Below are 12,474 nucleotides of genomic sequence, written 5' to 3'. Positions count from 1 at the left end.
AGATCTCCAGGTGATTCTAACATGCAAAACTCTGAAAAGTCCAACTTTAAGTCATAAGTCTGCCTGTAGCACAGGTAAAAGGAAGATTTCAAAATTAACACTTGACAGAATTCTTCTAATAATTCTGATGCAAATAGTGGAACATGTTGAGATTATTTATAAAAATGTAAAATAAAAGACAGGAAACAAAAATATATTATTGCTAATATTTTGATTGTATTCAAATTTTTATTTTTTGAACAAAAAACTTAAGACAATGATTTTAAATAATAAAACATGGCATATTCTAGACACTTTGAAAAGACAGTTTATTAAATTGGGAATCCTACAGTTCTGTTGTGATACTTTCTTCAACATTTATATTATTTCTTACCATTTTATTATCACTCTAAACTTGCTAAACAAAGAATCACTCTGTCTGCTTAAGTGAAGCTTCACTTGAAGGAAATACTCCACTACCACATAAAACACACAGACAGAACAGTCCTTTTTTTGTATTTACAAAACACAAGAAGTCTGTCCAGCCATTTTGGTTTTGTTGTTCCCTTGCCCATACTGAGATCAGCAAAAAGCTAAGTAATAAGCAAGATTTCACTTCGGCAGTGCATAGGATGGCATCAACCAAACTTCATTAAACAAACCAACAAATTACAAAATCCAACTTGTATAACAGTGATTTAAAAACAGAAACACGGAGTGGGTCACAACTAGACTGGTTTTCACTGTGCAACTTTCCTCAGGGAACAATACTACCCATTTCACATAGAAAGGAATATGCATCAAAGCCTTTATTCACGAAGAGGATGCCCTTCAAACAAATTCATCATAAGGCAGGGAGAAAAAAAAAGAATGAAGCAGTTTGGCCCAGAGAAAAGCTTATATATTAATGTGTATACATAGTATATACACATTTACAGATATAATACAATTTAAACCATGTATATAGTCATTAGACAATTAAATGAATTGGCTCAGTGAAGTGATAAAGTGTTCATTTCCTATAAATATGTAGTTATTGCTAATATGCTACACATATGGTTTGACATGGAAACTGTAGTAACAGAATTTAAAGCTGCCATATTGCCAGAGTCAGCCCTGCAGCAGGCATTCATACAGACAACATGCCATCCAATCCTACAGAAAAAGCAAAAATTCCACTACGAAAAAAAAGAAAGGCTTATGCACTGTCCCTTACATATTTGCCTATTTTTTTTTAAAAACAAAAACAAGTCCAGTTCACCACAAGTTAAGCACAACCTGACAAGCAAGTTTAGCGGCATGATGGAGCAGAGAAGAGTGAAATACAGCATGCATTTACAGCTCGCACTGATCTAGTCTATTTTGTCATACAAACTGGAATACAAAAATCCAATTTAAATAAGACTAGACTAACTATAATAGTAAAAAAAACAAAACAAAACAAAAAAACCACACACAGTAGACTTAGTTTGATACTGATTAATTTTAAGAGTAAAACTCATCCTGTCCCCTCTTAATACTCTACTGCAATTTAATTATTGATGGCTATATATTTACTTACTTAAAAAAGATATTAAATACCTGTATCATGAAATTACATTCTTTTTAACAATAAGACATACTGTGTAAGAAAATAGCTCATGTGTGAAATGTGTCTGAAATGCATTTTTCCTCACAACTATCAAAACATCCATTCACACTAAAACAAAACCACCCCCACCCCCACCCCCCAAACAAAAGTTAAGGAAAGATGAGGTGTGTCGGGTGAGGAGCAGGGAAGGAAAGGAAAGGTTTACCAGCACAGTGATTAACAATGGTTCAAGACAGAACCAACACGAGTTGGTCAGAAAGATGCCTTCAATACACGGCTACAAATAAAAACCAAACTCAACCACTTTTGGTTCATTGCAGTGAGACCAAAAAAATCTCTCTCACAGATTCATAGAAATACTAGACTCCAGCTCTTTTATTATTTTTAAAGTTTTTCTGTTTGTTTTTGCAAGGCCTAACTACCTTATTACAATTTATATCTGCTCTGCAACAACTACAAGAGGTAGGCATAAAGCATGAAAAAGTTTCTCGGTTAGTACCTCACTGCGGATTGTTCACTGCGTGACACTGTTCACTTCAGACGTGAACAGTGATTACCTTCTAGTCTTTTCTAAACCCCCAAAGCTGCTGCCATCCTATAAATGTTCTAAAAGTGTACTCACAAATAAGAAACTTTTTCTACTGAAGGATACTGTCAGTGTTTGTTGCAGAGCTCATACATATATATATATATATATATATATACACACACATATATATACATATACACATATACATATATATATGTAAATTAAAAAAAAATAAACAACAGAAACCAAATCTAGGTTCCTAGAACCAATTCTCTTGATTTTCTACTTCCACAAAATAAAGGGTACCATTTGGCCAAGACTACAGATGTGTTGTTTTTTTTTTTCACAGATGCAAGTGCCATGCAAAATAAATTACAGATACCAAAACATACATATGATAAAACTACTGAAGGTAGATCTTTAAAAGCATTTATATAAACATAATTTATAATACTTCTCTTTTTTCCTTTATGTACAGTCACAAAGCTGTAGTTATACATCTAAGATTTCTTCTGCTGTTCCTCCACAGCGTAATCTATAGCGACCAGTTCTCCAGCTTATAGTAGGGTCCCACAATGCCGACAAAAAAATGTATATTGTCATGGATTCACGGATGAACCAAGCTACTGCATAATCAAGTTTTGAAAAACACAGTGTACCACCCTAGGAATTAAAAAAAAAAAAAAAAAGATTTACTGTCAAACTACAGACACAGTTAAATTCTTTGAATTCACTCTTCTCAGTACACTACATAAAGTCTTGTTTCTTTAGGTAATTCAATTGTTATGCTATATTGGTTAAGAAATGTTAATTATGAGTAGATAAGAAGCATTAAAAAAACTGCTATGCTATATATTCTGAATTTGAATATTTTTGATTTGCTTAACATCGGTTTTTTTTTTTGGAGTCTTACTAAAAGTGATTGTATAATATAACCAACTGAAAGTTGAAAATCAAGTTGAGCTTTGTGTCCACATTCCACTAAGGAAAGGAATGTTTAAATCTGATATTAACCTTTAATGGGAAGCTGAAGAATGGCTCAGATAGATTTTCTTCAACCTTTTATAAATTCAAAAGTTTTAGTTCCACCAAATGTCTGTGAATCTTTTCATGCCTGTCCACATACCTGGACACCCCTGAGTTGAATGTAGTCAAATATAAACCATGCCAGGCAATGACACATGAAAAATACCATAATATCCCATCTGAATACATGGTGAGCTGCCCATCCAATAATTAAACTGGCAACAAAGCATTCTGAAATCGGCTCACAAATTATTGTAGCAGGAAGCATGTTAATTCGTAATTTGGTCCACCTTAAAAAAACACAAAAAACAAAAAACGATGTTTTTTAAACAATAGCCTGGTTACAAGACTAATCAAATTTTCCCCCAAAATGAGCAAGCAGCTCTTTACCCTGTTACATAGAGGCCCTCTTCTTTACAGAGCATTTAATGATTTTTCTCTTATTTTTATTTAGTATATCAAGGAAAAAAAGTCTACAAATCCATTTGTATGGTCTATACTCTGATGAATAAAGATTATAAAATTCAAAGTGTAGAATGTGAGAAAATAAGAGATGAGCATATAAAAAAATTCAAAGTCTCAATATTTCTTTTTTTTAATGCTTTCAATGTTACACAATAAAGAAAATATATTTAGACATTAAAGTCATTTTAAATAGTGTAAACTTTCTTTTCTGGAATGAAACAAAAACCTTTTAGATTTGGGGTTTTTTAAATCAAGTCCGACCATGTAAAAATTATTCCCTTCCCCTTTTCTTTTAACAAACTATAAAAAGAAAGCCGCCAGCTGATTCACCTGATCATTCTGGATTGAAACTGAGAAATTGAATATGAACCAGAGTTTTGCATTGCAACTTGAGTGGACATCGCAAACCTCCAACCTCTGAAAAATAAGACAATTATAAAATGAGTTCTGATGAGCATGTGGCAAGTACGGCTGATTATGCATTTACTCACGACTGTAAAGGGTACTCAGGGTGAGCCTATTCCTCAGAATTAGTACCCTACTTAGGCTGTATCATACTTACGGATGTTTTAGCAATTACGCAATTACACAGGTCCGTGATAGTACCATCTAAGAGCTAGAGGGAACTACATCTCCTCATTTTAGTTTAAGAAACTTAAAATATAGGCATTCTGAAAGTTCTAAATGGAGTGGGCTCTGTACTTAATAGTTTAGTCTCTGTCACTATTAACCAAAAAAAAGGTGGGGGTGTAATGTGTGGATATTCAAAAAGAAATGGAAACAGAAAGTGGCATTATGTGTCTCACGTGAAACACTATGAAACCATTAATCATACGAACACCATCCTGAGAGAATTTTAAAAAAACATACTTCAGTTTTTAAAATCGTATCTAAATCATCACAGTAAAATATCACACAAGACAACAACCCCCTTTAAAAGCAAACTATCATTTTTGTGTTAGAGAAATATTAAGTGAATTAGCTTCTTAGCAAAGCATCAAATAATATGAGAAATTTCAGAATTTGAAATCATATTTTTAAAATTTTCACCTATTGGCTTATGACTGCACTGATATTTCTTAATTCTTTTAAAAAACAGAAATTTACATTCATACTAATGAAAATTCACAATCACAGAGCTGCTGCCTCTTAATCACTTCAAATCTCATTAATCTGAAGAATACAGAAGAATCAGAATACTTATTTGCTTCATTAGTATAACATGTCTATATAAATAATTTCTATTACTTTCTGAAAATATTAACCTATTCTGTACTCACTAGCAAAAAACAAAACAAAACAAAAATATTAAATAAAATAGCCCTTAATCCATGGGTTTAACAAATATAATAAACCAAGAGAAGTTAGGCACTAGAAACTACTGTAGCTTACTGTAATTTTGTTTTCTTACCGGTCAGCTATTGCTTTGGCCATAAAGTAATCTTCAGCAATGTATTGAGCAAAAGCTATAAGCCCTCCTGCTTGATCTAACACATCCTTTCTCATTAAACAAGACATTCCTGTCACACATTTGAAACCAGTTACATTGGCAGAGATATAGGACCTTGGATGAGAAGTTCCAAAATATACCTGCCAAAAAAAAAAAAAAATTAGAATTTTATATTCCAAGTATGGGTTTATAAACTCTTATTTCTAACGAATTTCCTTTAAGTATGACTGAATGAGCACCCTAATATTCTTACATAAACTATCTGAATAAAAGCTGGTACAAAATAATGTTTACATATAGCAGGAGTAATTTCTTTGGTTGACTTCTGTTATTATCTTATTATTTCTGGAGGGAGAAAGTACATTCTACTGTCAAATAAATATTGACTTCCCCAAAACTGCAAGAGTCAAAGATATATCCAAATAAAATTTAATTTGGATATAAGACAGGTAAAAATATCAGTCATTGTCATATAAAATATTAACAAATATTTAATGTCCTGCTTTCAGAACGTTCATGTAACCACACATACACATCTACATACAGGTGAATGTATGTGTACACATGTGTATGTGTGAGTATACACACATGCTTACATATACAAACATCACCTATAGTTGTATCAACCTATAGGATAATCATATTTCTTAATTCCTTTTCTTGTATCCTTTCATAGATAGCTGCTTCCTGTCCCTGAGTCACTGAGAGCTTCTTCCCAATTTTCCCAATTTTATTTTTCAATGTATTTTTCATAAACATGCCAGATATTAAAATTCTGTCTCCCATATCTACGTTTCCCTAGATACGCTTTGAAGTCATGATATATGCAAGTTGCTAAATTAATAGTAGAATAAGATGGTCATTTCCCTACTTATTAGACATGAAACCCTATTTATTATTTCCATCTTAGATATGCTGCCTTTTATAACTAGCTTGAAATAGACAGCAGTGATCTTTCTCAATGGCAGGCGTTACACACACAGCATGGAACAAGAGAATTATCAGGGCAATGAATTAAGAATATGATTCTTGCCACCGACCCTACGTCCAGACTGTAATGAAGCCCTCTGCGGTGCTGCATTGGACTAAACTGCGAAGACCAGAAGCACACATCTTAATTCTTTAAGCAGTTATTAAATGAGGTCTTTAGGAATGAGAAGGGACTAAGGACTTGACGGTGACTCCCAAGATCTCTTTATAGAATGGAATAATTCCTCCGGCCTGTTTCCATTCACTCTAACTATGGCAGATTAAACCTAAATGAAGGGAGTGGGTGTAATCTGGGAGATGTTTATCATTGACCTATATAAATCAACTTGGATATTTCTGAAACAAAAACACAATGTGGCATATAAGAATAAAAAGTATTTTCCTTTAACGCAACCACCCAGAGCTTCCTTTACTAAACAAAAATTTGATTAGTGGACAATTGGTCCTGTCCAAAACAAAACGTTATCCCAGCTATCAGAATAGTCTCAAGCTTCTGGGAGATTCGGGATCTGTAAGAAGAATATTATTTATGACCATCACACTTACCTGTTCTAATGTGGCCGCAAAGCCCTGTCTGTCTGCTACATAAGGCAGCCCATGAACCAAGCCTACTTTCTCTGTCATTTGGTTGACCATGTCAGTGAGCGTGTCTGAAATTACTATAATAAAAAAGACAAACAGGTGGCAAGGGAGAGAGAGACAAAATTCTTTTTTAGTCAAATGCCTACTAACGTAAAGTATATTTTGTGAGTTGTTTATTAAATTAAGAAGAATTGTTTTTTTACATCTGAATCTAATAAAAGGAATCTCAATTACCTTTGAAAAGAATACAAAATTTCAACAAGGCATAATTTATGATGAGCTAATTCACTCTACACATTTTCAGGCCAGTATACACCTACTATGTACCAGAGACAGGATATACCTTGAAAACATTACTCCCCCCATTTTAGAACCTCCAAACTGGAATAATGGATAATGTGTCCACGTCGAAAAGCTACAGGAACAGAGGTCAAAGGTCAAACCCTGTGTTGGCTCCTCCACCCTCCAACCACAGGAATGAGCTCCACTTTCTTGGACGGTTTAAGATAGTGTATCTCATAAAACTGCTAACAGGAATGAAATGAGATTATACCTGGCAGACGTGTGCACTGCAAACATAACAAATGTACGACAGTAAGTAATTCAATATAGCCAATGTGAAGAATGAACATAATCTGACCATGAATGGATAAATGTGTAATGATTCTGATTAATTAGGAGTGCCACACTTCTTTTAATTTTCAAATTTGCATTTTAAGCTAAAAAAAAAAATTAAATTGTCCCCTATGCAAACAGCAAACATCTCATATCATTTTACATGACTTCATTTTTATTTCCTTCAAGTTTTTAAGAACTAAATTTATTGTATAAAGGTGTATCTGGACCTTAAATATGCATATTGTAGGGCAGTGATTCTCAACCGGCACTATCCAGAGACATTGCTGGTTGTCACAACTGAGAGAGGGGTGTCACTGGCATCTAGTGGGTAGAGGCCAGGGATGCTGCTAAACATCCTGCTGGATGGCCTCAACCACAAATATCCAACACAAAATGTCAATAGTGTTGAGGTTGAGAAACCTGAGGTAATCAGAATATAACAGAATATTACAGAACACTAAAATTATTGTAAGTATAAATGTTTAAAAATGCAAATTATTATTTCAGTATATAAAAGGCTTCCTGTTAAAATCAGCTAAGTAAAAAGTGAAGCATGTATTCTAGTAAAACACCTATTAATTTCTGTCCCTTTGTGTGAGAGCGTATATTATGTGTGCCACAAACAGCTTAAAGTAAAGATAAGTATCACATGAACAAAGGAAAATTTACACCTACGAAAAAGCTCGGGGACTGTATAATGGATCATGACTACTTTTTTTGCTATTTATTTATGAAATGTATTCTTGTATAAATGTTGTATTTCTCTGCGCATACAGCTTTCACCTCATTGCACTAATAGAACATCTCAAATACCAGCTATAGGACAAGTCCCAACAAAAGGTCTGTGTTTGTCAGTGTAGCACTTGTCCACCAGGCACTGTAGGGAAGAGGCGGAAAAGCCAGCCTCTGCGTGGGGTGAAGAATGGGGAGTGGGCAACATGATACCCTTCTGACAGGTGGTTTTCTCCCAGGAAGGAGAACATACAAAGCTTCCATCTGGGTTTGGGGCTTGGAGAGAGCTGGAAGGCTGAGAAGCCCAATGCAGCACTGCAGCTCAGCTCCCCTACTTTCTGAGGGAAGCCGGGACTTGTCTTTCGCTCATTTGTAACAAATCACTCTGGCCTAGCTGAGGCTTTGGGGAAACAACAGGGATAGGGGCATCACCAGAATTAGCAGCAATTAAGAAGAGGCCATACACTGCCATAGTGTGGTTGGTGGGTGTCCTCTGGGCCCAGGAACCTGAAACTATGTAGCCTAGGGAGAGGTGCCACTCAAGACCCAGAGCTGGCGCTGCAGTCTCTTTAATGGAGCTGGGGTTTCAAAATGCTCATTATGCTCAGACATCCCTCATGACTACATTGTTTTAATGGTTAGAATTTTCTCAAAATGAACAAGGTTTTATACATGTAATATTTCAGGTTAGCATGAAAAAAAGTCAAAATCTTAGCATAACTTGACATATTACCATGAAATAATGATGAAATGAATTTATTAGGCAAACAAAAGGGATTGATAAATTTATTTTCAGATTGCTTTTATCAAATGAATAGTTTTATAAAATAAATAAGAAAAACCTCACCTCTTATTCCACTATCACAAATCCAGATAAGATCATACTTGGCAACTTCATATCCTGGCATTAGATTATTAATTTTAGGATTAATGCCAACCTTTTTGCCACCTAAAAAATTAAAAGTACGGCAGTGAAAAGATATTTACTATTATACAGATACATGGTAGACAGAAGTGAAAAGTACTTGCACATTTAATAATTTAAATGAACATACTTTAACATTGTTTTCCATTCCTTATTTATAATGTATCTAGAAAAAACTGGTCATTCTCAAAAAAATTACATCATTTATTTTTGAAAAATTATTAGTTTGTTTTCCAATTCTTAACTTCTTCTATTAGTTAGTAAGTATGGATCAATATTTAATGGAAAATTTACCTCTCTAAAAAGTCTTCAGAATAAGCCTACAAGCTTTTAGAAAAATATTCTTTTTGCAAGAAAAAAAAAGTGAATTCCATTGCTCACTCCCAATTACAGTAAATGAGAAATAGAAAAGGCCATACAGTGAAAATACTAAAGAAACAAAAACAGACTCTCATATCTGGTTGATAAGTAAAACATAATTTGGGTAACTTTTTTGTTGTTATTTTACTCCCAGATACGAAACGACTTAAGTTTTTATAACTTAAGTTTTCTCATAAGGATATAAACACCTTACACTACTCCAACAAACAAGCCCATAGCTTCAGTGGACAGCTGACACCTTAATCGATAGTTTAATGCAAAGATCAATACTACCTAATACTATGAAAGCAAAATGTTACTGCAGAATTTGTTACTTACCTATGAACAATCTGGCATCCACATTTGGATATTTCCCAAGAAGCTTCTTACATACATCAATGGCTGGATCATCATGATCTTGTACACAAAGGAGTACTTCATACTAGCCAAAGAATGTATTTTATATCAATTAACCTCTTTGACCAAAAAGCATTAAGAAGAACAAGCAATTATACACACAAAGTTTAAAAGTGAAGAAGAGTATATTCATATTGGATGCAAACACTTATGATATTAAGGGTTGGCTTTAACTGAGGGCAGCTTCTCCAGAACAGGGGCTGTCTACAAGCTGAAAAGATCATGGAGATTGGCGGCGCCTACAGCTGAAATCTTGCCATTCCCAGAGGCATGGCCTAGTAATTAAATCAGGTCTTAAGCATCCCCATGCCCTTTATTACTGAAGATTTACCGAATGCGCTAGAGGGTGCCTAGATGTGTAACAGCAACATAGAAAGCAAACAAAATCAACACATCCTCCGTTCTCCAGCACTTTGTCTCTGAACTTAATATTATTTCATGAAGGTTCTATGAAGTACATACTGAATCCCATTACAAGAAATTTAAAGGGCTTTCCCAAACTCTTCACGTGAAAAGGACAAAAGTGAGATTAGATTTTCATTGTATAATAATTTTTGAAATAACATAAAATTTGATTTGATTCAAAATGCATCATTCTGAAAAGCATGCTTACTTAGCCTTTTAAATATGAGAATACTCAGGATTTTATTTTGCCTAGTGCTATGTTTACTAACTCTGATAGTAAATTAAGGAAGTCATTTCTTAGCACTTCACTGGCTGTGTCAAAGTTACCCTGGGACATTTATTTTAAAACGAGAGCACCAGGCCCCATTCTTAAACTTCTGAATGAGAATTTGATTTTGACATGTAACCAGATTTCTAAAATCTTGAGCTCTAAGTTACCATTTAGTAAACTACTGAATTTTTAAAAAGTATTTGCTTTCACATACAAAGATGCTACTCTAATATTTCATGAGATATGTATTCAAAGTAGTATTTTTTTTCAAATAATTATGTCCATGAAAAAATAGCAAAGCTATGTGTTCTAAAAATAGAAAGGGCTCAGGACGCAACTTTAAGTGTCTAACATACAGGGACTAACTGAGGTAAAGGGAAGGCCTATTTTATTTACTCCCATTAATAAGCATACACAAGTAAAAAGTGGAAATAAAATGTTTACAGAGCCCTTGAGCAAAACAATCAATTATTGTTTGCCTAATACATAGCATCTCAGAAAAAACTGGCACTATAGAGATTAGTGACTGAGCACAAAAGAGCTATGACTAAGGTCCATGAAGACGTAGTAAGGTAAGAGATTTTTTTTTCAAGTGACGAAAATGTTTTCTCAGTAATTAACTAGAGGAGAAAACAATGTATACTGGCGGTGCCCAGATGGCTCAGTTAGTTAGAGCGCGAGCTCTGAACCACAGGGTTTCTGGTTCGATTCCCACCTGGGCCAGAGAGCTGCGCCCTCCACAACTAGATTGAAGACAACGAGCTACCGGTGTGGCGACCGGATGGCTCAGTTGGTTGGAGCAAGCGCTCTCAACAACAATCGTGCCTGCATAGGATGGTGGGCTGTATCCCCTGCAACTAAAGATTGAAAACGGCAACTGGACTTGGAGCTGAGGGGCCCTGAAGAAACACACTGTTCCTCAATATTCCCCAATAAAACTTATAAAAACAAAACAAACAAAAAAAGTATACTTTCCTCCTACTTTCTACCTATTATTACATATTCTATCCGATAGCTACTTTTAATAATGACTGAACTGCCACTCAAAAGGTATTGAAACCAACTTTATAGCTACCTAGTTCCCAGAGACCAGATAAAAATCTGAGAATGGGAAGGGCACCACTCCTGCCACACCCCTGACATTTCCCAAAGGGTTGATTCTAAGTCCCATAAAGTGTCAGCCATCCTTCCAACCTGACTGTCAAAACAATGTTTGGGTGACCCACCAAAACGCATTGACCTTGACAGTGAAGATTAGAAAGGTTAAGTGACTTTCCAAAGGGTAATAGTAACAATTAGCTTTCCTACTATGTAGTAAACTGCTCAGCTAGGCTTGCTTGAAGGAGTTCCTTGTTTTTCTAAATTTAACAGTTTCTTTAATGTTTTTATAATTTATGCTGTTTTGCACATATGAGTGAGTACAGAGAAAGGAAATGTTTATAAGCAATACAATTCCATAAAATATAAAAAGCTACTCCTAACCTTTTTCCTCAGCAGGAAACAACTTTGTAAAATAGAATACTAGAAATATATGCAATGGGAAGGAAAAAAAAAACTGTATTAGGTGACAGTAAAAAGTTTTTGAGAAGTATATGGTGTTAATATAATGGAGGTATAGTTTACCTTTATTCAAAGTCAAAGTTTAAAGTTTTTATTTTTATTGATTACACCTCTTAAAACTTAATTTCAAATGGAAAATAAATACTTTCTGATAAGCCCGAGTGCAAATGAAACTCAATTCACATCACCTGAAAAATGTTCAGATTCTTATTAAAGACAACTTTCGCTTAGTTGTTTCTGGTATTGGTAGCATTCCAAGTGTTTTCTAAAGTGTTAGATTTTAACCAGGAATCTTCATTTTCAGCTATGATTATCATCATCTCTGTGTCTTCACAGTTTGATCAAACATTTTATTTGCTAGGGCTCTCTCTCTCTGTATTTGAATAGTTACATCACTTCAACTTCTAAAAAATAGAAGATATTAAATTGGTTCGAGGTTTTCTTAGCTAAGACAAAAATAATTTTTCAGATTTTTTATACTATCTAAAGGGTTAGGCAAAGGTACATATGTTCAAAAATATGGTGTTTATAAAAATACTATAAGAAAACATTTACTTCATAAATCTGAAAGGGA

General features: G+C 34.2%; 1 protein-coding gene across 1 annotated transcript in view; it reads right to left on the bottom strand.

Annotated features, from left to right (window-relative positions):
* Nucleotides 1–214: 214 nt before the first annotated feature.
* The window catches only part of UGCG (UDP-glucose ceramide glucosyltransferase), a 33,801-nt gene continuing 21,541 nt past the window's right edge, over nucleotides 215–12,474 (bottom strand). Inside the window, exons 3-9 of the mRNA XM_033123391.1 lie at nucleotides 9,587–9,689; nucleotides 8,810–8,911; nucleotides 6,577–6,689; nucleotides 5,002–5,180; nucleotides 3,921–4,007; nucleotides 3,226–3,415; nucleotides 215–2,762 (exon numbers count right to left, since the gene is read on the bottom strand). Of these exons, the coding sequence (XP_032979282.1) occupies nucleotides 2,592–2,762; nucleotides 3,226–3,415; nucleotides 3,921–4,007; nucleotides 5,002–5,180; nucleotides 6,577–6,689; nucleotides 8,810–8,911; nucleotides 9,587–9,689 (945 nt within the window). The 3' untranslated portion in view covers nucleotides 215–2,591. The remainder of the gene's footprint in view (nucleotides 2,763–3,225; nucleotides 3,416–3,920; nucleotides 4,008–5,001; nucleotides 5,181–6,576; nucleotides 6,690–8,809; nucleotides 8,912–9,586; nucleotides 9,690–12,474) is intronic.

This window comes from Rhinolophus ferrumequinum, chromosome 12 (genome assembly GCF_004115265.2).
Source record: "Rhinolophus ferrumequinum isolate MPI-CBG mRhiFer1 chromosome 12, mRhiFer1_v1.p, whole genome shotgun sequence".
Lineage (NCBI taxonomy): Eukaryota > Metazoa > Chordata > Mammalia > Chiroptera > Rhinolophidae > Rhinolophus > Rhinolophus ferrumequinum.
The sequence above is the reverse complement of the archived record's forward strand: the minus strand, read 5'-3'. Positions and strand labels throughout refer to the sequence as shown.